The sequence below is a fragment of the Letharia columbiana genome (assembly GCF_014066305.1).
Source record: "Letharia columbiana isolate WasteWater2 chromosome Unknown Sc0000004_s0, whole genome shotgun sequence".
NCBI classification, from domain to species: domain Eukaryota; kingdom Fungi; phylum Ascomycota; class Lecanoromycetes; order Lecanorales; family Parmeliaceae; genus Letharia; species Letharia columbiana.
In genome coordinates this window covers 450521-472736 of record NW_023501040.1, presented here as the reverse complement: position 1 = coordinate 472736, position 22216 = coordinate 450521, and the positions used below count along the sequence as shown (strand labels likewise).

The window sequence follows — 22216 nt, the reverse complement described above, 5'->3', positions numbered from 1 at the left end:
ATCACGAGTGAAAACAGATCAGTACAGCGGCCGTGTTCTAGTAAGTGAGCGAAAGGCGAACACAGCAGGCTCAAAACAGCTTGCTCTTCACCAAAAGGCAGAAAGTAAACACAACGATTAGTTAGCTCTTGCAGGGGTAAGGTAGAAGCAACTCGCGTCGCGCTTGCCAAGGCTGGATTGGCTCGGCGCTGAACGGGCCGAGAGTTTATTTGAGGTTCTCGAATCTGCAAAAATGCGAGCGACCAGCGAAGTACGGAGTACGGTACTTTTAGTCTAACCTACCAAGCCTAACTTATAAAGTACCTTACTTTGCCTACAACGACACGACACTATTCTCAATTCTCAAGTCGCTGATGTTATACCTTTGCCTCTGAGCTACGCATTCACTTCTTCACTCCTTCACTTCTTCACCACTATTCATCAGCTTCACTTCCCTCTTGATCCAGTCAGTTTCGACACTCACTCCTGCGAATCCCGGTGGCGTCTTTCTCCTTGAACCGTAGATTCCTATCAGTCCTCGTTTCCTCCTCGTCCACCATGCGCGCTGCTCTGCGCAATCTCCTATGTACATTCAAGTGCTCTCTGAACGCTTTGCGACTAACCACCAGTGAGCTTCGACCTGTCACATCCTCTTGACCCATGAAGCTAGCCATTCGCCATGTCGAATTATCCTCGTCCACCTACATTTGGGACCCCTTTCAACCCTAACGTCCACATGGAACCTCCAGTTGGCAGCTACGATAATGGTCTACCTCAATACCCGTATCCATATCAAAATGCTTCGTCTCTGTATGGCCAAGGCCAAATGAATGGTATGCCTATAGTACCACATACAAATGCGAATACCCATTCCTTTCATTCAAATACTCAAGGTGTGACAACACCCAGCTCTGGGAACGAAATCTATGGAGCCCCATACCCATCTCATGGTGGGCAAATCCAATACAGTGCCTTTCAATCTCCAGCATTCCCTCCAACGCCGTCTGCGCATGGTGTGCCTTCTTACGAAGCTCAAAACTCTACTCAACCTTCCACAAGTTCAAATCTTCCTTCAAATCCTGGTACTGTCTTCTCAAATCTTCAGGCTGCCGCGGAGGTCCAAAGCACGAACATTAGGGACTCAGATACGGTTCCACCTGCATTGTCCGAACTAGAAGACGGCGAACTTGACGACGGAGAAATCGAGAAATCAACCCGTCATTCAAGAGCGAGTACGGCGACCTTTTCAGGAATGGCGCAACACAAGCGACATGAGGACGAAGACCCTGCAGACAGAGAATCCGGTCACCGTGTTGCAAACGCTCCAAATAAACCGCTTCCTGGGCTCATTCGAGGTATTTCCCTGCCGCTCGACGCTGGTTGACAGGTCTGACTTCATATTCTAATATTCTTTGCCCCAGACTCGCTTGCTGCGCCAAATTCTCCGCGCTCCACTGCATCGCAACCTCGCCCATATCCCATGCGGAACGGCTTCATCAATCATCTAGATGATCCTCTGTTTTCGCGGACGGCAGAGAACACATCAGCCCAGCCTCAGCTGTCAATGGATACCGTTGCACAAGGATCTAAGGAAGCAAGTCTGCGATTGGTAGATCAAAAGATGGACGAAGCCAAACAAGCATTACGAGACTTGCATTCGGAAGGGTTTGACTTCAACCGAATTATCAATGCGGGCTTGAATCCTGATATACTCCGGAAACTCTACACCAATATCGGGCTACCAGTCACAGCTTCTTCAAATCTACTGCAACAGAAAATCATGAAACCACGAGTTGGCGCTAGAGACGTGCCGACTGAAAGCACACCAGGTGAGGCAATTGTGGGCATTCACGACCAACATCCCAAACCGCCACAGAGAGGCTCAAATGACAGCGTCCTTGGCGATGACACGTTTCCACATCTGGTAAACGAGGAAGGCAAGATCAACAGCCAACCCACTGTTGCAGCGAACAAGAACGAGGAGAAGTCAGTGCAGAGTCAAGCCAGCTCAGCGAAACTATCGAAATCCTCGAGTTTGAATCCATTAGGTAAAGCTACCGGGATCAAAGCTGGCGAGACAAAAATACTCGATCGCAAAGAATATATTGCCCGAATGCTAGCAGCTAAGGCTGGCAAGCCCACCGTCAGCGCCACTACCCCTGTGTCCCCTAAATTATCCACTATCACAGACTCGGGAACATCTGCTCAAGTCCAGTCGTCAGACGCTGCCTCAGCGATTGTTCCGGCTACCGCTCAGCAAGCACCAAGTGAATCGGTCGATACCGCACAGGGAATTCAAAACGAAGATTCGGATGTAGAAGCGAAACGAAAAGCTCAGACAGATCTAGCACGTCAGAAGATTGAGGCACTAAAATTTCGTGAGAGCATTCAACAACAGGCTCGATCAACAACCAGCAGTGATGCAATGAGACACAGTCAGCAACCTCTCGCCAAAGGTGTTCCAAACATCCCAGCTGAAAGCTCTATTCCAACATCTCGACCTGTACCCAGTCGCCAAAGCTCTTACTTTTCGCCAGCAAGCCAGAAGCCCCCCTTTAGCATCCCGGGACTGTTTATGACATCAGGTGCTCCGGAACCTGTAAACCCTTCGCAACCACTCGCGAACGAGGGCTTCGCAGTCTCACCGCAGACAGTCGGTTTAGTCACCTTCGTTGCGTCAAAGCAAGGCTTTCGTCCACACGCTGCGGTCTCGGCTCAGTCTCCAACTACAGATGAGACACCGCGATTACCCGAAACTTCCTTCGATCTGAAATTTGCTTTACCAGCCACCATCGCAACAACAGTTTCACCCAACCGAAAGCGCCAGAAAGCTTCTGACTTCATCGATTCACCTTCCACCAGGGTAAAGAGACCACTGGGGCAGCAAGAGGATACCAGTGTCATTATAGACATTAGCGACGATGAGGTGAGCAATAACACCTCGGGAGATGAATCCTTAGACACAGACATTGCCGGTCGTCGGGATTCTCTATCAAGAAATTCTCAAGTCATTGCTCCAGGCAATGGCAATGAGAGACTGGTCAAGAGCCTGCCTCCGCTGACTGATTTTCCGCCACGCAAGAAAACAGTTGTTATGACGCCTCCTGCTGCGCAAGTCTCGGGGCAAAGTGGCGATCTGAAAGGTCTAAAATCGAAGGAGATGGAAATCGAAGTCATGAATCGCAAAATTGCTGAGCTCGAGCAGCGTATCGCTATTAAGGCAAAGCAAACTACAAGCCGCACTCACAGTCCTGGAAATTGCAGTCGCGTGACAACTTCACCACCTCCAGGTGAAGCTCCACATCAGAGCAACGGCACACCGAATACGCCCTCGAGCATCTCAGACTCACGGAATGGCGATATCGCACCTGTCAAGAACGGAGAATCGTTCGCTACTCTCGCTGAAGGAAATGATTCCACAGCAGAAGAGGAGCTCAATGCAGAGCAACAGTTAGAGGAAGTCGAACTAGCAAAGGCCGAGGCTGAGCGTTCCTTGGCCGCGGAGATTTCTCGAGCCTCGGCAGCGGACCAATCGCTTACGCAGATTGAGAGAATGCAAATTCCACAAGCAGAGGAGCAGTCGAATCTGCGGGGAGAGGAGCAGCGACTCAAAGACGAAAAGCAGAAGCGGCTTCAGGATGAGGAACAGCGACGTCTGGAAGAAAGCCAGAGTCAGCAAGCGCGCGAACAAGACAACAATAATCTACGACAACAAGAGGTAGACCACCATCTTCAGGAGCAAGAACAGAGGCGGGCGCAAGAGGCACGACTGAAGCACTTGCAAGAGCGAGAACGGAAAACATCCCTCGGCAACCAACGGCAGGCTCGAAAGACCGAAATAGAGTCTGGATTGCCACTCCTCGATGCCGAAGTAGAGAGGACAAGAATAAGGCTTGAGTCCTTACGACAAGAAATAGTAGGTCTAGAAACTGAACTCCAGAAAGGCATCGAAGGCAGGCAAGTTCTGATTGAAGAGCTTAACAACTTGTCGCGATCTGGAGAGGCCCTGCCTAGGCCTATGGATCTCGATTCTTGTGACGTGGGGGACATACCAAATCAATCAACAAGCATCCAAGAAATACCAGGTAAGTGCGCCTACTTATCAAGGCCGTCGATGTGTTCAAAGTAACACAGATTGATTGGGATCTCTTTTGTTAGCTTTGACGAAACCCGCAGCGTCAGTTGAGACAGTCCCCGACTTGGATTCAATACAACTTTCGGGCACTGCCGGGGCCGGGAACGGTAGGGTGGTGCAAGACAAGTCGTCAACGCGGACGGCAGACATTCGGATGTCAGATGGAGAACTCGAGGAAGACATCATGGAAATGTCCCGTAGCGATGTCGACGAAGCCGAGCCCTCTTTTCACAGCCCGAAGCCCTTGACTGAGGTTCAGGACACTTCTGGTTCTATCGACGACGACGAGACTTATGAGCCGCCCAGTGAAATAAGTATAACGCAACGACAGGAGCCAGAACCTGATGCTGTCCCGGACCTCGGAACAGCGAAGACCGATCGACCAGCCGCAATGCATAATCCGCTTCCTGCTGACCAGGAGGCTGAGCCTATAGGAAAGCCGAGTTCGGTTGAGCCATCACCCGCCGCCAACGCTGGTATGGCGGGTGACGAGCAATCACAGCGATCACTAAATCGTAGTCAGTCTCTGGCTGATGCTAGTGACCCCGATGATTATGAACCGCCCGAGCCAGCACCATTAGGTGAAGAGGTACCGCGGCCTACTGAGATATCGAGCGTCGATTCGGAGAAATCCTTTTCTCCACCTGATGTTGATAGTCATGATTTCATTGCGCCTGCGAGCTTCGACTCAACACCAGCCGTTCATCAACAGGTGAGTGTGGATGCCATTACAATCGGAGCTGGGTCTCACAGTGTAAGATATCGTTCTTCTTCGCCGAAGCTCGCTGAATCAAACCAGGTGCAAAAGCTTGAGTCCAACCGCAAAACGGGACATTTTACCCCATATGAAAGTCCCTTGAAGCAATTCAAGTCATTTCGGTATCATCCTCAGTATCTTGAGGAAGTCTCCAATGGCTTTCGATCATTGACTTATAGTCATACTATCAATCCAGAAATTCCACTTTGTCGCTATGAGTTAGACGGCGTATGCAATGATGATTCTTGCCCGAGTCAGCATTTGAGGAGCATTGGTTTGAGTGGTGCGTTAATTGAGGCTTGATTGCGTGTACTTCTCTGCTGCTTTTTTCGTATTGTTCCGTGGTTTATCGGTACTCGTTTCACAACTCCATGAAGTTCGCAAGCTGACTCAAGGTTCATCACTCTCGCAGATGACAAGATCCTTGTTGATTTGGGAGCTAAACCAGACGACGGCTCCTCGCCTGACGAATTCGGCAATGGCTTGCGAGAGGTCATCCACGACATTCGTTCCAGGAAGATCAGAGATTTCAACATCGTGGCAGGAGAAATAACCGCATATCGTGCCAAGTTCCTCGGAGACCGCTCCAAGGTTTTACCCTTGTAAGCAAGACTCGTAGACGAACGACAATTGAGCATGACTGTCTTGGTGTTGAGGAGAGACAAAATGCCTAAGCTCGGGAAGACACTGCCAAATTGGCATCACGTTGTCGCCGACTGGTATCTTTTATGAATCTACAACTTGGATTCCTGCGTAGCCCATGGGCATTTCATTTCTTTGTGTGTGTGACAAGCATAGCGCGGACCTAGCGCATGCAACATATTCGAAGATACCCAACCTAATCGAAGGGTCTTGACGTTATTGCAGAAAGAGCGGGACCGATAAATGAAGGTTGGCTTGCAGCAGGAAGAATCATCTAGGTACCAGCATACTGAGATGTTGGGAAAGGGTGTGGTAGGGGGTGGAGACGCTAGGGATACATATGGGAAAGGTGACCTTGCAAGAGGATTAATTGCTTTAGCTGTAATCATAATTCTTGACAATCTTATAATTCAAGCATTTCCCTCGCATAGCGCATGGTGCCTGAGCTGCGTGCATTCACGTTCTCTCGGCTAGAAGGTACTGGATTGTCCCGTTGATTCGCACCTGCATGCCAAGAGTGCTAAAGGATAAAGGGATCCTTCGCATGCAGATTCAAGCACCCAATCAATCAGAACCCGCATGCACGTGTGCATATGGAGGAGGCCCAGGTTCTGACTGTATCTCATCATGCTCGGTCGGAAGAGGAAGGTTGTAGGGAATTGACATTGAGCATGGGAGAATTGTAGCCTGCCATTGGCAGGGTCTGTTGGCTGTGGGATTCTTTTTTTCCCCCGAGGAAGACGCATTACTTGCCGGGGAAACAGGAACCAGGTGGGCCTACAGCCTTGGCGGAAAAGGGCAAGAAGGGAAAGATGGAGAAAAAAGAATGACATATAAGAAGGAGCTCAGGGAAAGAATAATGGAGATGTATGAAAGAAGGAATAAAGTCGTAGGGGAAAAGGCTACTTCCTTCCTTTTGCAAAGCATGCCTCAATTCCTAATCACCCTTGTCTTTGCAGGTGTGGCGGTAGCTAGCTACGCATCCAACATTAACTATCGAAGTCCCTCTCACAATCATCCCGGCCTCGGTGTCTCAATTCACAAGGTATGATGGGTGGACGGATTCATCACTTATCTACTTATCGCCTTACGCCCATGCCAATGACTGTGTACACAGGTTAACAAGCGAAACAATGGTTCTTCTCCATACCCTGGAGCCTTGAACTTCACTCATGGTGTCGCTTCTGGAGACCCATTCCCCAACTCGGTCATCATTTGGACAAGATGCGCACCAATCCAAGATGATGTCAACGACAACTCAACTGTCTCGGATTATGTACCCTTGTATAACCCAGTTCCGATATACAGCGAAAGCGAGATTGCTCCTCCGTCCACCGCTCCCGTTTGTGTCAGCTACAAGGTTGCATCCGATAATGCCTTTGCAAAAGTTGTGGATTCTGGCCTGGCGTATACTACGTCCGATGTGGATTATACCCTTAAGGTAATTTCATTCTTGCTTAGCCACAAGAGACATTAGGATTAATGGGATCAGATCGAAGGCTTTCGTCAAATATCTCTTCGAAGCCTTGCCTGGCGCCTTTATTCGGTGAGTGCGGACTCAATTGCTGCCTTCCAACCTTGTTAGGGCTGCTTGGGCCAAGCTTCAAGGCATTTTCGAAAACATCTGGAAGTTCATTGGCCCCTGGAGGAAGCTTATTCTTGCTCGGACTGCCTTGAGGGGTGGCATGCGGAGATGTGAACCCGGCGCTGGTTGGCGTGTGCGGTGGCTCGTAGATGTCATTAGCGGAACGAGTGTGGAGAAGAGGAGGTGGCATGGGCAAGGTGAAATTGGGTTTGCCTTTACCCAGAGGTGATGGTGGAGGTGCAATGGCCGCCATGCCGTGAACGGTTGTTCTCTGGTCAGAGGTTGGCAGCAAGGGCTAACACCAGGCAACCCGACGGGCTGGCTTGGTTAGAAGTAGAGCTCTAACAGAATGGTAGGATGCTGAAAGACGTGCTCTGATTCTGGGCAGGGGGATTGGCAACGCTGTCTGTCCTGAAAGAAGAGCAGGTACAAAGCTGGTGCAATTGTGTGGTTATAATATTTGCCTTAGATACCTACTTTACTTAATGTACCTTAAGTAAGGTAATGTTTTGATTTCCCTTGATTCATGCCGTTGGCGGCGCGACACTAGCCTAAGCGCCTCGGCATTTGCTCGGCTAACACTGCGATAGTAACTCACTCCTTCCATCCTTAATCCTATGATTCCTATCACTACATTAACACACCATGCTATAAAACTTCCTCGATACCGCGTCCCTTTTTGGAGATGAGTAGGTAGGATTGAGTCGGCTACTCAATTGCTGAGGTCACATGTTATCATCTGTCCAGAGGCCAAAGAAGTCTTGGCTTACAATCCAGCTAGAAAGATATTTCATGCCACTGTAGCATCTCTCATCATGCTTTTCGTGTGTGTGAAGGCCACCGTCGACTGAAAGAATCCCTTCTGATGCCCCATTGCGTCACATTGACAAGATCTATGGTTCCAAACTCGCCGCTCTCTACTGAGCAATGAGCATAGAAATGCCCATCACAGCCGTATTCGAAATCGCACTTCGTTCCATGCAGTCTCTTCACTCTTGCCCTTATCAACATGTGTATCAATGCTATACCAATGATGAAGTAATGACTTGCTCTTGTGAGATGGTAAACGCAGGCTTCAAAAGCGCTCCAAATGCTCGACAAGCTTAAGTTGGTCCGTAGCTCCTCTTCGACTACTAGAGTATGGCGCGTCATATTCCATTTCCTCCACCTCCTTCTCTCCTTCATACAAGGCCCAAGTTCAGCTGCCAAATCTTCCTGTATTTGTCTCCTCCGACTTCCTTTATCCAGGACATCCTGGCTTTTTCATCATCTCCTTTTAGAAAAAGCTCTCCAGTGATCATCTTCCCGTCTCCACGCCATGTTCTACAGCCACGAAAGTACGTTTCCAATGCCATTACGAGTTCGAGAGCTTGCCAGCTAATTATCCTCCGCTTGCAAGTCCTCACATCTCGTGAAGGAGGCGTCGCGACTGTGTGGTACGTACTTACTCTCCCATTCAGATTTGAATCTCAGCATGCAGCTGACATCGACAGGCTTGTCGCGACGCTTGGGTCTCGGTCGAACACCAAAAAGATCAATCGAAAGGCTATCCTTGACGTCGACATCCCGAAGACATGCAGCATCATCATCCAACCGGAAGCGCCAATGGCATTGAGATTGCAAAGCAACTTGCTGTAGGTTCCCAGGATGTGGGCATCTTGAAGCCTGCTCATACTCTTCACAGCTATGGTGTCTCTCGCGTCTTCTCCCAGCAATGTGGCTATGTATTGTCCGACGCGCAAATTGCCCAGAGTAACATGAGAGCGCTCCTCAAAGCCGTTCGTACCTCGGAGTTAGATCCTAACGCTGGGAAAGCGCGGTAAGTTCGGGTCTTTGAACAGTGGACTTGCACTGAGGACACTGGCAGCTCCGACCAGCTCGTCATTCAAGATGACCCAGCGTTCCTCCCAGATCTCGCCCTTCCGGGACTCGACATTGACTTATCTGCGCTCGATATCTCTACGGACGACTCTTCTCGCCGTTCCAGCATACTATCACCCCATTCACAGCGCTCTAGCCTTTCAAGCCATGCTGAAGCTGACGAGTCAATGCTCGGCCTCGTAATACCTAGCTCTGGTAGCGGAGGTGCTGGAGACCTGGGCGGGTTCATCCTTCCGGGTGAGAATGTCAGCTCAGCTCAACGTAGTGCACGGATCGGCCGTCTGTTGGACGACGAAGACGAAGGCTTTAACATCGATCCCGGCTTCACCATTGACGCCGATGGCAATTTGGTGGAAGAGCCTACTCCTGGACCAGGTGCTGCTCTGGCTGGCGGCATACGGCTAGGCAGTGATTCTGCCGCCAGTGCTCGTGTGCGTCAAGAACTAATGGAAGGTCACCAAGCTGGCCGATTGGAGGTAAGTCTGACTCCCAAATTAAATCGAGCAGACGACTCATCCAATAGTAGCCCGGTGCAATGGACCTCGACCTTGACCTTCCCCAAATCGACGACGACATCGTCCTGCCTGACGCCGAGGCTTTTCCAACAACCGCACTTCAAGCTCCTGCCGGCTCTGGAATCCTCGGTCCTTCGTCGGGTGTACATGAAGAACAAGAATCGTCTGAGTCTGCAGATGCTCCTCTGCAGCATAGGCGTCGAACACCTAAAACATTGCCAGTGGATGAAATGCAGGAGCTCCACAATACTGACCTCACCCAATGGAAGACCGACTACCTTGCGAACATGGCCGAGGCAACCGCAGCCAAAAGGAGCCACAAAGCTCCTGTCCTCGCAAAGAAGAATGCTGCTTTCTGGGTCGTCGGAGCTGGCATTGGCGGTGTAGGTGCTGGATTAGGCAGCTCAAAGCTCCAAAGTCCTCTGGATATGTTTGCAGGCGAAGCCATGATGGAAGCTTTGACAGGCGTCAGAATCTCTATCGCTGGACAGAAGAGAGGACGTGATGACGAGGAAGACCACGACTCTGGTAGCGAAGCCCGACGCGTACGGATCAGAGACGGCGACGGGGCTCAGATCGGCCGTGGAGGCGACATGATGTTGGATGACGACGGGACAATAATGATCTCAGGCAACGACGTATGCATGAGTACCGTCAGTGGATCTTTTTCTTCATTGACCATTTCTAGGAAGTCGAGGTTGGGCGTCATGCTCCGCCAGCACTCGAAGATCCTTCTATGCCATGGAATATCAGCTCAGCCATCGGCTCTCGTCAAGGCTCCGTCATCCGTGGTCGTGGCTTCGCCGGCAGTATTGGCGGGTTCCCTACGAGTGCTGGCGCTCCTAGCTCTTTACCACCCGTTGCTGCTGGTCCCAGCTCACAGGATAGACGCGCCAGTCGAATCCTCAGCGCCAGTCCTCTCCTCGGCCGCGGGCGCCAACGTTACAGCAGTCTTGAAAACTTTCCTGTTGAAGATGATGACGAGCTTCTCGGTGGTCGCCAGATCTCTGATGATCAAGCCCTTGACGACTTCCAGCTTTATGGTCCCGCTGCCGCCGTTGATACTCAAACAGCTGGACAGTCACAATGGATGAGAGCAACACTGAATCAAGAGGCCAACAATTTCCTAGAATTCGTCAAAGCCGAAATCACGGCCCTTCCCGCCCATGCAAGCGATGATGAGGATGAGCTTGCCGGAGATGGTCTTTCAAAGTTTTCCGCGTCCTTCGAACGATTACTGCCGCCTACACAACACAGTAAGATCGTCGCAGCTCAAGCACTGCACCACCTTCTCGCTCTTGCCACGAAGAGCCTGATCACTGTTCGTCAAGTGTTGCCGTATGGCTCCATTGATCTCAGCCTGCCAGCTGGGGTCTGAGCCCCATCGTGACCTCTCTACCGCCCGCGCGGGTCAGGATACGAGCTTTCGGACTGGATCAGAGAGCCGGTACCTTTTTCATTGTTTCACTAACCAAAAGATCTCAACGACATCTCCCGTGGCTCGGTTTTGCTTGCACTTTGCTCATGTTGCTACATCTACGACATTCTAGCGTATACCCCAATCATGTGAGACATTGCTATCATGTACCAACAAAGACACTGTATCGCTAGACAATGGCTATATAATACATTCTAAAAAAAAAACTGAAGTACTTGGCTTGTTTCCCACTTAGATTTTGAATTGCTTTGAGGGAAATGTTCCGCGGCTGCTTACAGGAATTGGTCTTTCTGACGTCCATGCATCGACCTGACAAAGTTGTTTCTGAATACAATTTGCGGGAATGTTCGCATTTCAATAATATCGCGAGGTGGTTCTACAATTCTTTCAGTGTCCCTTTACACTAAAGAATAAAGATTCCCGGCACCGGGCCTGTTTTTCCGCTCATGACGTTGGTGGGGTTTTTGCGCCGAAGATTCAATTGATCACTCTAATAAACAGCTCCACTCTCAATTGCCCTACTTCATCATTGGCTTCACATCTCCACACGCTATCATTCACACAAAGAGTCCTCAAATCGTAGAGACTCTTGGTTCTGCGTAGCTATGCCGAAAGTTCAGGAGCACCCCGAGCAACCCGAGGGCGGCCGCAAGTATGGCGCCTTCCAAGCGGTAAAACTCCCCCTTGAGCTGAATGCAACCGGAAGCTAACGAAGACCAATTGGGTAGGAAATCTACGAGGATGGCTTGCTCAAGAACAAACTACCAACCGTGACCACCGATCCAAACAAGCTTGAAGAACAGGCAAAAAAATATCTTGGTGCTAGAAGTTTCAACTATGTTGCTGGTGGAGCCGGTGAGAAAAGTACGATGGATGCGAACCGGCTGGCATTTAGACAATGGAAGGCACGGTTCACCTCAATCATACAATATGGTTCAATGGCTGACAATCACCGACCAGATGATTCCCCGCATGCTCCGGCCCACCACACACCGAGACTTGAGAGTCGAACTCTTCGGTCACAAGCTCGAATCACCTCTTCTCATTGCTCCGGTGGGCGTTCAGACCATCTTTCACACAGACAAGGAGCTTGGAGTGGCAGAAGTCGCGACCGAGATTGGAGTTCCATATATCCTCAGCACAGCGTCGAGCGCCAGCATCGAGGACGTGGCCAAAGCAAGTGGGGATGGTGTGCGATTCTTCCAACTATACTGGCCCCAAGACGATGATCTCACCGTATCAGTACGTCGCCCAGACATCTGTAGACTGTTTGGCTTCAGTGCCTGACACAGTTTTGTACAGCTCTTGCACCGTGCAAAGTCTCATGGCTACAGCGTCCTCCTTGTAACCCTGGACACTTGGACTCTCTCCTGGCGCCCTGCTGATCTCGACAATGCATATGTACCTTTCGCCTCAGGGATTGGAGACCAAACAGGCTTCTCTGACCCAGTCTTCCGCCGGAAGTTCAAGCAAAAGCACAACATTGAAGTTGAAGAAGACATCCTACAGGCAAGCCGCGAATGGGAAGCAGCCGTATTCAGCGGCGCCGCCCACACGTGGGAGCAATTGGAGCTGCTGAAGAAGGAGTGGGATGGCCCAATCGTCTTGAAGGGAATCCAGCATGTTGAAGATGCGAGGATGGCAGTCCAAGCTGGAGTTGACGGGATTGTGGTTAGCAACCATGGCGGACGACAGCTGGATGGAGCCATTGGGAGTTTGGAAGTGCTACCAGAGATTGTGGAGGCTGGTACGTGCATTTCGGAGCTGATACTTCCTACGTGGTATTGAAATTGAGTCGCAAGACATGTTTCGGGAGCAAGAGGACCTTTCTACTCCAGAGACCTGTCTTGCAATTCCATTACCTACTTCGACCAAGCAATGCTAACTCGGAAATTTGCGTAGTTGGGGATCAGCTTACGGTTCTTTTCGATAGTGGTATCAGGACAGGCGTTGATATCATCAAAGCTTTGAGTTTAGGGGCGAAGGGCGTGCTGATCGGCAGGTGAATCATTCCCCCGCGTCCTGTTCTTGCATAACAGTCCAGCTGACGTCTACACTCAGACCCTTTGTATATGGCCTGGCAGTAGGAGGGAAGCTTGGTGCTCGAGATGTCGTCCGAGGCTTGTTAGCAGTAAGCATTCCTGGTTCCCTAATATGCGTCGGAGCACCGTTCTCAACCAATGCGCAGGACCTCGACCAAAGTATGGGCTTAGCCGGCATTCAGAACATAGCGGACTGTAACCGGTCAATGATCCGCAAGGTGCAGTATGGAGGCGACAAAATATCGAACTATTAGCTGGAAGTATGACCGAAACAGACAGCACCGAAGCAAACGAACAAAGAAAGCGAGCATGCAATCCTGATGACAGCGATGGTCGAGGACACTATCCTCGATGCGCGCGGAGGGTCAGTAAAAGTTGGACTGCACATAAGCAAGAAGGCTCCATAGCCAATCCAATATGTACGGAGTAATCTCCCACCAATTCTCGCGAAGATCAGTCCAGTCGCCTCGATAAGAACATGTCCTCATTCTATCAGTATCAACCCTTTGTGCGGGTCCGTGTCCATCTGATTTCCCTCGATGTAAACACCACCTCTCTCTGCTCTCATTTACCTTCTTGCGCCTCTCACACACCCTCTTTTCATCCTCGAAGATGTTTCTCCCGACCGGTCTCCTCCTCTCAATCCTCCTCCTCGTCTCCGCTTCCGCCCCACCCCCGCAACATATCCTTTCCAACCCCCCTCTTTCTCCACCGAATACCGTATCCCCACAGTCCACCAATCCGCCGTACTAGCCCGTCGGATACTCGGCCTATCCTCCATCGCCACCCTCTCTACCGTCTTCCCCGCCACCTCCTCCGTCGAGGATGATTTCTCTACCCTCTCACACCCCGCCTCAGACCTCGGCGGTGTTCCCATAGGTCTAATGGATTACTACGCCTCCTGCTCCCCTCAAACTTGCAATCCTACAATCCTCGCAATCAGCATCGCCACCACCTTCCGCAATACACGCGCCGGCTCCAATGTCACCCTCTCATTGCGCTGGCATCCTCCAATTACAGCGCCGCCTAGTGACGATATCTACACGTATTCACCGGCTAACATGCCGCGCTTCAGCCTGGTTGGTTATATCGAGCCGGTTCCTACGTCCGAGGTTCTGTCCTATGATGTGGAGGCTTGCTTCCTGAACAGACATCCAGATGCCGAGGCGTGGCTGCCGGGTAACAAGATCCATCAGAGCTGGTGGGGAAGATTGGTCGTGAGGGAGGTGTATTGGATTGGCGGTTTTGGGGATAGAGCATATATTGGCTGGATACCCGAGGGAGAATGGAGTGGTGTCAGTGAAGATGAAATTGCAAAGGCGAGGTTGGTTGGGGAGGACGGGTATGAGAAGTATACCGGCTTGGTAGAGCAGGAAGTGCTTGAGTTATGAAGAGATCGAGACGACGCCAAGTGCCAGACGTTCGAGAGACCCTACGACAAAGTGAAAGTGCCTTGGACCCGGAATTTGTGGGACTTTCGGGCTCGCCTGCAAAATTGCAGAACCTCATGTCACACTTCGCTAAGGGCTTCGTCGAGCAAGGCAGGCATTCATTTGACGCAAGGAATGACGTCCAGGACGGAAATCAACATGGCATGGACAATATGACGGGATGAAGACTCACGATAGGAACACGACAAGGCTGCCTAGTCTACGAGACCAATGCAATGATGCCGTTGTTTTGAGGAGAGACAGGTGTCATTGGAGATGAGGTGTACGAAGGTTTTTTGGGAGTTCGTATGTGTAAGAAAGCAAGAACAGAACGTCACAGCCACATCGCACTCTGTAGACTCCGGCGTTCAAGACAGATCAATACTTAATGTATCATCATCTACCTACTGTAAGTCCTCGCTGACCTCTTCTACCATGACTCGCTTTGGTCCATGGCCCTCCTCTCCATCTGCCTCCACCATCTCCATCTCTCGCCTGAATTGCTCTTCCTCCTCTTCCAGCCTTCTTCTTTCTCTCTCGTCCTCCGCATCTACGCCGTCAATCTCAGGCGCAGCATCAACAACAGGCCTTCCCCTCACGCCATCCCCGAAACTTCTCCCGCCAGCCCCATAACCCTCCTTCTCCAATTTCTCCACCTCCTCCTCTTCCAACAACTTGGCCCCAACTCCTTTGGTAGCATCAATCTTCCTCTTCACAGCATTCGGGACGAACCTCGCCGTAGCCTCCTTCCTCAAATCCCTGACCACAGGCTTGCTCTCATACGTCGTCTTCGGCGCCGGTTTCGCCGGTAACGTTGTATCCGGCACCTCGGCTTCTGCCCCCTCACGACTCTGTAGCCTCCGTTCAGCACCCAGCGGTTCGCTGTTCGCGTTCGTAGGATGCCTCGGGCGATCCTCCCTTCGCTGTCGTGGTACAGGCGGCGGTGTGTCCCTCGGCCAGGGTATCTTCCTCACACTCTCATCCGTTTCCCCACCACTGCTCTCCTCTTCCTCCCGATTCCTCTTCCCCAGCCCCCCGTAGCCTCCTCCCCCTCTCCTACCGTCCCCTCGGCCTCGCGCTTCGCCTCCACCCCTATGACTGCTGAATGTAGGAGCCTTGTCGCCCAATACCTCCCTTGCCTTCTTCACCCTCGCAACATCCCGCTCTGCTTCCTCAAGCTGCCGCTGATCCCTGGCCGAGAGTTTTCCGCCTTGGCTTTCTTTCAGAGCGTGAAGGTCTGATATGGTCGATTCGAGACGGCGGGGATTACGAGAGGCGTAGCGTTCGGTTCGTTGGGCTGCTACGGCTGCTTTGCCTGAAGGGAGAGGGGTCGTCAGTTAATGCGATTGGACAAAGTGGGAGAGGTGGAAAAGGGCAAGGGTGAGGTCGAGGTCGAACCTTTCTTGAGGGCTTTCTGCTTTTCGAGCTTCCGTTGTTGGGCGGCCGGGTTCTGAGCGCGGTCTTTGTCTTTGGCCATGGTCGAAGACGTGGAAAGGGTTTATAATAATTGAGATAATGGTTCTCAAGGGCGTGGTGAACAAAGGGTGGTGACCAGATGCGGGCCGGTTTAGAGCGCTGCTCTGTTTGGTAGGAGTGATATGTATTGGATCATGGTTGCAGAGTGATTTTGGAATAATCATGGAGATTGAGTAGATGATATATGAATCTATTTCACTAGAAGCCATGAGCTGAAGGGGAAAGCCGCCAATCTACGTGTCGAATCACCAAAAGTAGGAGCATAAATGTAGTCTAGTCAAAGTTTGCCCTTAGGCTTGCCTTGGCTATTGCTATCAAGCTCGTTCAGAGCAAAAGCAACGCTTCCATCACTATTTCTCATCCGTCCGTCCACAAGCCATCATTCACTCCAAGCAGAGACCGTGCATTGCCATGGCCACTAAGATTCTCATAGGAGTGGGGGCGCTCAAGAACGGAGCGACAAAGAAACCGATTGCTGTAGTGGGTATCATGATGCTGGGGATCTATTTGGTGCTGTCGACGACTTTGTTGTATACGTCTGTTACGGAGGACATTGTCAACGAGAGATGATTGAGACGGGATAAAATGATACGCACCACCAGCGGTTTTTTCAACGTACTCGACGGCATCTTCGAGGGTCTTCTTGGCGGTGTCTAGGTAGCTCTCCTCGCCAGGCTTAGTGCTAGTCGAATCGGATAGATTCTGGGTGATTGATTTATCATCGCCTTTGATGCGTCAGCAAGGGCATGAAGTCCCGAGCAGGGCAGTATGGAGGAAGAGGATTCGTACTTGGCTGAACGCTGCCAGCAACTTTGTCACCTGGATCTTGTCAGTCAGATGTCCGGCAGGCTGGTAGGGAAATGTAATTTACCTGCGTCGGTAACACCTTCCTTGGTCTTGTCGAAAAGAGATTTCTGAGAATCAGGGGTGAACTTCTCCTCAGCCTTATCGCCAAAGTCTTTGCGTCTGCGGTCGAAGTTGGTGTCAGGCAGCGGTTCAAGTGGCTAGGCAGCATAGATTGCCGGAGAGAAATAGAACTTACCCAAGATCAGACATGATGATGGCGATTTGGCTTGCAGATTTGAGTGTGTTTGTAGTCTTTGTGGATTTACTTGAGCAATTGTTTGTGCAGATGAATGGTAGAAATGATGGTGGTTGTGAAGAAAAGGAATGTTTGAAAGGAAGGAGGGGCAGTAGAGTATTTATCGTTTGTTTCCGACGCTACTGGTGTTACCGAGGAACGCGCGCGATACATAAGATCTTACCTTAGTGGTATGTGGTCACGCAATTCATCTTTCTGCCTATTCATCAACATTTTCCACCTTGGCACCTTTTCGCACTGCTATATACGCTGAGAATGACTGCTCTCGTGCTCTTTTGTCATCTATACTTTGTATATGAAACCATCAAGGGTCCGTGACGTCACTGCGGGGCAGCGTTTCATGACCACTTCCTTTAGCGTACTTTAGATTGTTGCGAGGACCCACTTAGAATACGGAAATAGGCAAGAGGTCATCCACTCATGCCAGAATTTTACTTGGATGACATTCCTTACACAGCAAAATGATATTCAAGAGATTCATCTTTTGGACAATAAGATACGTCAAAAAAATCGCGCATATTGTACCCTTCGTCCTATAAGCCATGAAACATTGTTGCCCTTCTCATCGATACATCCGTTGACAAAATAGGGCTCCTGCTGCTAGGTCGAAGAGTCGCGTACGTATAAGGCTATCATGCCATCGTCGAGACGAGTCGTCCGTCCTGTCGCTGGTTGTCGAACCGCTCGCCGCTTCAAATAACCCGTTTCTTGATCTGGAAGCCCAGGTACATCAAAGGTGGGAAATTGTAGGGGGGCTGCAGAATGCAAGCTGCGGCAAAGAAACCTCCCAAATTGCCCACTTAAGCAACGGCCGAGGCAATGGCGAATGCAATGTCCCAATACACAGGCACGACTTCGCACCAGGCCACTTTGCCCGCCTTCGTTCCCAGGCTGGGAACCTTGAAGAAGTCCATGAGTACGTTGGTGTCAATGACTTTAATGCCGATGTTGCCACGGAGCAGGGCCGCGATAAGGCCGGAGGTGGAACCAAACGCGTTTGCTACCTACCGTCTGCCAGGCATAGCTACAGATTCATAGACACGCGACGTCCTGATTGCTTTCGGGGTTAGCATGTATCTTCTAGGATGAAGACCAGTTCATGAAACAGATTCCTGGCATGTTTTACTCTTGCAACAAGTCTCGCTACTCCAAACGCAGTACGAATCAGGAAGTAAAGGCTGGGGAGAGAAGCTCGCAATGATGATTCGCTCTTAGTAAGAATAAACATGGATGCCGAAAAGCGTGTAGCAGAGGCAGCTGAATGTCTGGGCACGGATCATACCCTTACAGAAGTCAAAGGGTCGCCTCATCTCGGACATAGACTCGACGAACAACATGGCACCGCCGTACGAGTAGACTGCTTGCATAAGTCCAACGACCTGATCCTGAAAAGCCACTCCCTCTGGTGGACTTGCAGTCGTTAGTATGAGACCTGGGTTTATCATGTAGGCGGGGTTGGCAGCCGTGTAATTAGGGAGCATGTGTGCAGTGACAGCCATCGTTGAAACGACAATGATGACGTTCAATGAGATGGGGAAATGTCCTAGATGCCCTAGCTTTGCCAAGGTTCGGATCTGCCCAAGAAACATGCCCGGGATGGCCCATACCAAGCAAAGAATGATGAGTTATACGCCGTTTTGGTCCAGGCTCGGTCCTTTCGCGGCCATCTGTGACAGACTCTGCCCGTCAGAAATGATGATGATGCCAACATTGATAAGCAACTGGAACGTCTGCAGGATGTTGACACCGTGTCGTACGGTTTGACCCTATACAAAAATAGCGATATCACCATAGGTCTTGAGAGGGTAGCGATCAGAGTGCAACTGTAGGACCATCTTCCATAGCAAGTATCCTCCATTGCAGGTAGTCAACATCAAGATTCGAGACCAGGCCTTACGGATAGCTTACTAGCCAGCGAATATAGCGAAGATATGTAGAGGACAGCGTTAGGCTTGTAACTTATCTGTCTGATTGCCCATCTATGTGTCGAACGGTGTAAGCGTGCATTCCGCCAAAGCTGCTCGAACGGAAGGTGCTTAAAGACTGGATAAAGAGCCGAGGGTATCCATGGTGATAAGGAAGAAGACAGCACCCCATGTGGCTGTACGAACCGCACGGGAGGCTTGGACATAATCTTCCTCTGCAATGGCAAAGGGCTGGGCTCGATCGGGCGAAGAGGACGTCGTGCCGTTCTCACTCACTTCTGCCTCTGTGGTCGTGGCTTAGGTCTCCTTGGCGAAAGGGTTAAACGTCTTCAGGCTTCATACGGTGTAGATGTTGTCAGTGTGGGCTGGTACCACGGTACGGTAATTGGCGCGCATGATGGCAGCATAACGCAATACTGTTCGAACGTGACACTGCGGTCGGGCAGCTTGTGACTCGCCAAACCTGCACCTTGCAGATGAGCCTATGCGAGGGTCACCACCGTCCAAGTCCCTTGCGATACCCCCCGGGTTCGCCATGATGTCTGATATGGACCAGAGGGGAGATGGGCACACGACGAGGTCAATAAATGAAAGTAGGAGAAACATATCGAATGCGACATGGCGTTAATAAATAGTACAATGGTGTCGAGCTCTCTCCCTAGTCTAGAAGAGAAAGGCGGTCCGCCTCATCGTACTGAAAGGACCATCAGTACAATCAGATTAAAACTTGCATAGATCAAGACCAAATCTCCTGGTGGAAGTGAATAGAAAACAAGACAAGTGTATCGCGTAGTCTAAGAATGGAAGTGTGATCAAGAGATGCACTCCCTGTGCCTCGTTCTTTTTGCTCGTCGCGTGTCATGCAGCTAGGCCAATCAAACGCGGGATCGATAATATTATAGCTCATCAACCCGGACAACCATCACCAAGCTCGAGGTAACATTCCAAATCAAAGCCGCTGTTGCGAGCATTTCCAACAGTGCCATAGGGATAGAGGATGGTTTTGGCGAAGGGAGGGACAGGGCCTGATCTACCTTAAATCAGATGTCGACTTGTTGGCTTGCATCCTGCAGCGTCTTGGACATCACTATCGCGTCAACCGTCGCACTGGTACAGGTTACAACTCCCGCCTGTGGATAGAAATATGTCTGTGATGAGCACGGGTATGCGCTTAGCTTTGTAATTGTTCTGATCAGCATACGAGTGCTTAGATGGATGACGAGACATGCAAGTGATGCAACGCGAGCTAGGTGGAGGGTGGCGGCGCCTTAAAGCTTTATTTACAAGCAACTGATCTCGCAACGACCGCACCCTTATTGACAGCCAGTAATCCAGTATTCGACGCTATCACACTGGTGATTCAGTGAACAGCGGCGCCGTCAGCGCCACTAGCCTTCTAGAAGTCCTCTCAGGTTACCTGTTGTTAGAGTACTGACAGACGTTGCAGCTATGCTCAGGCTGGGCAGTCGGCTCGCTTCGTAGTTGGTACATTGGTGGACGGATACCTAGGTAGTTCGCCTTTCACGCGTGCTGATCGGAGAAATTGAAGCTTGTGGCAACAAGCTTCGATGAAATTAATCAGGCACTTCAGGAAACAATTAGCTTCGGGTCTGAACGAGATCGTCTTGAACTCTGTCGAAGAGTCCTGAAAGCAAATAGATACAATCGGCTATCCTTACCCTTGGTTCCATTACTACAGATCGGCCTCATCGGCCTCATCACTTCTGAGAGGACAGAGGCACACAACGTTGAGCTGAAAATGATTGGTATTCAGGGTCCACTCGCTCCCTGTGTTAGGAAGCCTCGGTCGACGGATACATCTCCGGAGAAGGGACGTCGAGCGGTATCATGTCTTATTGCCATCACCATATCTGCGCGAGACCACTGTTGGGTATAGCCTTAATGGTCCATCGCATATCCAGGCACGGCAAGCGAAAGCCCCCTACTAAGCTGGCGGAGTATCATGTATGACAACGAGTAGAAACTTCGCATCTGTCCATCCTTCTCAGCATGATGCCCAATGGAAAGCGGTATAGAACATACCCGGGACAATGACTATCTCAGTCTTGCGTGTCCTCAACCGAAGGAGTTTGACTTCATCCGACGTGTCCATGCCCTCTGTGAATGCCTTTGCTCCTGCCACAAACGCAAATACCATTCGTGCAATGTCCTCTGCACTGTGACCTTTCTTGTCATCTTTTGTGCTGCTAGGATAAGCAATCCCAGTTCTTATTGCATCCACCGGCTCTACGGAACCATCATGGCTTGAACCATTCCCAACGGATAGGTCTCGTGAAGACGAGGATGACGATCCAGCAAGAAGCCCAGTGCTGCGAATGATAGAGCCGTCAGATTTGGAGAGAATGAGGGTGGATTGGACACCAGGTTTCGATGCTAGGCGTGACAAATTCTCCAAGGTCGCTGCTGGCTAAGTTCCTGCTGTCAGCTTCTATTGAACGGCGTATAGCACCCAACGGAGCGGCATACCGTTGGTTGTACCATCCTGTTCACGCTTAGTAGACGTGTCTCAGGCCACTGCGTTGACCAAACTGCTGACTACGGCAAACACCAGTAGGTGGATGTTCTCCGACAGCGAACAATGCTTCTGGTAGACGAGGAGCAGACGTATCATGAAAAGCTCCAGCACGAACAAATGACCAAAACAGACCTGATACCAGACAGAATCACGTCGTCCTGGGCTGCACCATTTCGGAGTTAGTTATTTTTTATCAAGGGGATCATCTGAAGCTGTATCTCTTTCTTCCAAAACTTGTCTCACGACCCGAGCAAGAGGCATGAAAGGGGACGGGATGAATGCATACTAGTCGCGGAAGTTTTGGGCTTGTAGCACTATTGAAGTGAAGGTGTGGTAGACCAGCAGTAAGGGCACCAGCAACGAAGGATTCAGGGCGTACTCAGCGAAGACTTTCGGGTCTATCTTCGGTGGAGGCGGCCAAAGTTGGATATCAAACGTGGTAAAGTTGAGGAAGTAAGAGCTCATGCTGGACCGTGGTATTTTGGCTATTTTCTAAGTCCATGCGGCCAATCCCAACCGGAGCGTCGGAAAGATGTTTCGTCGAGAGTTTTGCTATGGGCTGCACTGTTGGCTCAAAGCATCTTTTCAACGAAAGCACCCACGAGAATACTACCGAGTCCCGAATGTTCAGGTTTACTATCTGTACCATGGACTGTGATTAAGGTGGAGTGTTGAGAGGTTTGTCTGCTGCAATCAATTGCCGATCACTAAGCTAGCGTGGAGCCAGGATAGACAGCTCCTCCATCCGCACATGTAGATCAGAGCAAACCTCT

The 22216-nt window shown here is 50.6% G+C and overlaps 10 protein-coding genes across 10 annotated transcripts; 5 read left to right on the top strand and 5 right to left on the bottom strand.

Moving 5' to 3' along the window:
• Positions 1-658: 658 nt before the first annotated feature.
• On the top strand, positions 659-5174 carry HO173_002106 (uncharacterized protein; the record flags this gene model as incomplete). The annotated part of the gene is made up of 3 exons (XM_037304042.1): positions 659-1334; positions 1401-4064; positions 4138-5174. 3 exons carry the CDS (start codon positions 659-661, stop codon positions 5172-5174), a joined length of 4377 nt encoding a protein of 1458 aa, XP_037168837.1.
• A 68-nt stretch (positions 5175-5242) lies between these two features.
• Positions 5243-5477, top strand: HO173_002105 (uncharacterized protein; the record flags this gene model as incomplete). Its single annotated transcript, XM_037304041.1, is given in 2 exon segments — positions 5243-5247; positions 5267-5477. The coding sequence occupies 2 exon segments, from the start codon at positions 5243-5245 to the stop codon at positions 5475-5477; spliced, it is 216 nt and encodes a 71-aa protein (XP_037168836.1).
• A 1493-nt stretch (positions 5478-6970) lies between these two features.
• Positions 6971-7351, bottom strand: HO173_002104 (uncharacterized protein; the record flags this gene model as incomplete). The annotated part of the gene is made up of 1 exon (XM_037304040.1): positions 6971-7351. One exon carries the CDS (start codon positions 7349-7351, stop codon positions 6971-6973), a length of 381 nt encoding a protein of 126 aa, XP_037168835.1.
• Positions 7352-8416: 1065 nt separating this feature from the next.
• On the top strand, positions 8417-10872 carry HO173_002103 (uncharacterized protein; the record flags this gene model as incomplete). Its single annotated transcript, XM_037304039.1, has 7 exons — positions 8417-8435; positions 8498-8534; positions 8592-8732; positions 8783-8917; positions 8966-9455; positions 9506-10132; positions 10183-10872. 7 exons carry the CDS (start codon positions 8417-8419, stop codon positions 10870-10872), a joined length of 2139 nt encoding a protein of 712 aa, XP_037168834.1.
• Positions 10873-11769: 897 nt separating this feature from the next.
• HO173_002102 (uncharacterized protein) lies at positions 11770-13228 on the top strand (the record flags this gene model as incomplete). The annotated part of the gene is made up of 4 exons (XM_037304038.1): positions 11770-12174; positions 12235-12679; positions 12835-12934; positions 12994-13228. 4 exons carry the CDS (start codon positions 11770-11772, stop codon positions 13226-13228), a joined length of 1185 nt encoding a protein of 394 aa, XP_037168833.1.
• A 97-nt stretch (positions 13229-13325) lies between these two features.
• HO173_002101 (uncharacterized protein) lies at positions 13326-14365 on the top strand (the record flags this gene model as incomplete). The annotated part of the gene is made up of 2 exons (XM_037304037.1): positions 13326-13338; positions 13728-14365. 2 exons carry the CDS (start codon positions 13326-13328, stop codon positions 14363-14365), a joined length of 651 nt encoding a protein of 216 aa, XP_037168832.1.
• A 443-nt stretch (positions 14366-14808) lies between these two features.
• On the bottom strand, positions 14809-15881 carry HO173_002100 (uncharacterized protein; the record flags this gene model as incomplete). The annotated part of the gene is made up of 2 exons (XM_037304036.1): positions 14809-15719; positions 15803-15881. The coding sequence occupies 2 exons, from the start codon at positions 15879-15881 to the stop codon at positions 14809-14811; spliced, it is 990 nt and encodes a 329-aa protein (XP_037168831.1).
• Positions 15882-16383: 502 nt separating this feature from the next.
• On the bottom strand, positions 16384-16936 carry HO173_002099 (uncharacterized protein; the record flags this gene model as incomplete). Its single annotated transcript, XM_037304035.1, has 5 exons — positions 16384-16418; positions 16477-16605; positions 16670-16699; positions 16752-16846; positions 16923-16936. 5 exons carry the CDS (start codon positions 16934-16936, stop codon positions 16384-16386), a joined length of 303 nt encoding a protein of 100 aa, XP_037168830.1.
• An 846-nt stretch (positions 16937-17782) lies between these two features.
• Positions 17783-18571, bottom strand: HO173_002098 (uncharacterized protein; the record flags this gene model as incomplete). Its single annotated transcript, XM_037304034.1, has 2 exons — positions 17783-17982; positions 18265-18571. 2 exons carry the CDS (start codon positions 18569-18571, stop codon positions 17783-17785), a joined length of 507 nt encoding a protein of 168 aa, XP_037168829.1.
• Positions 18572-20852: 2281 nt separating this feature from the next.
• HO173_002097 (uncharacterized protein) lies at positions 20853-21908 on the bottom strand (the record flags this gene model as incomplete). The annotated part of the gene is made up of 5 exons (XM_037304033.1): positions 20853-20899; positions 20951-21331; positions 21395-21410; positions 21465-21606; positions 21730-21908. The coding sequence occupies 5 exons, from the start codon at positions 21906-21908 to the stop codon at positions 20853-20855; spliced, it is 765 nt and encodes a 254-aa protein (XP_037168828.1).
• Positions 21909-22216: the final 308 nt, after the last annotated feature.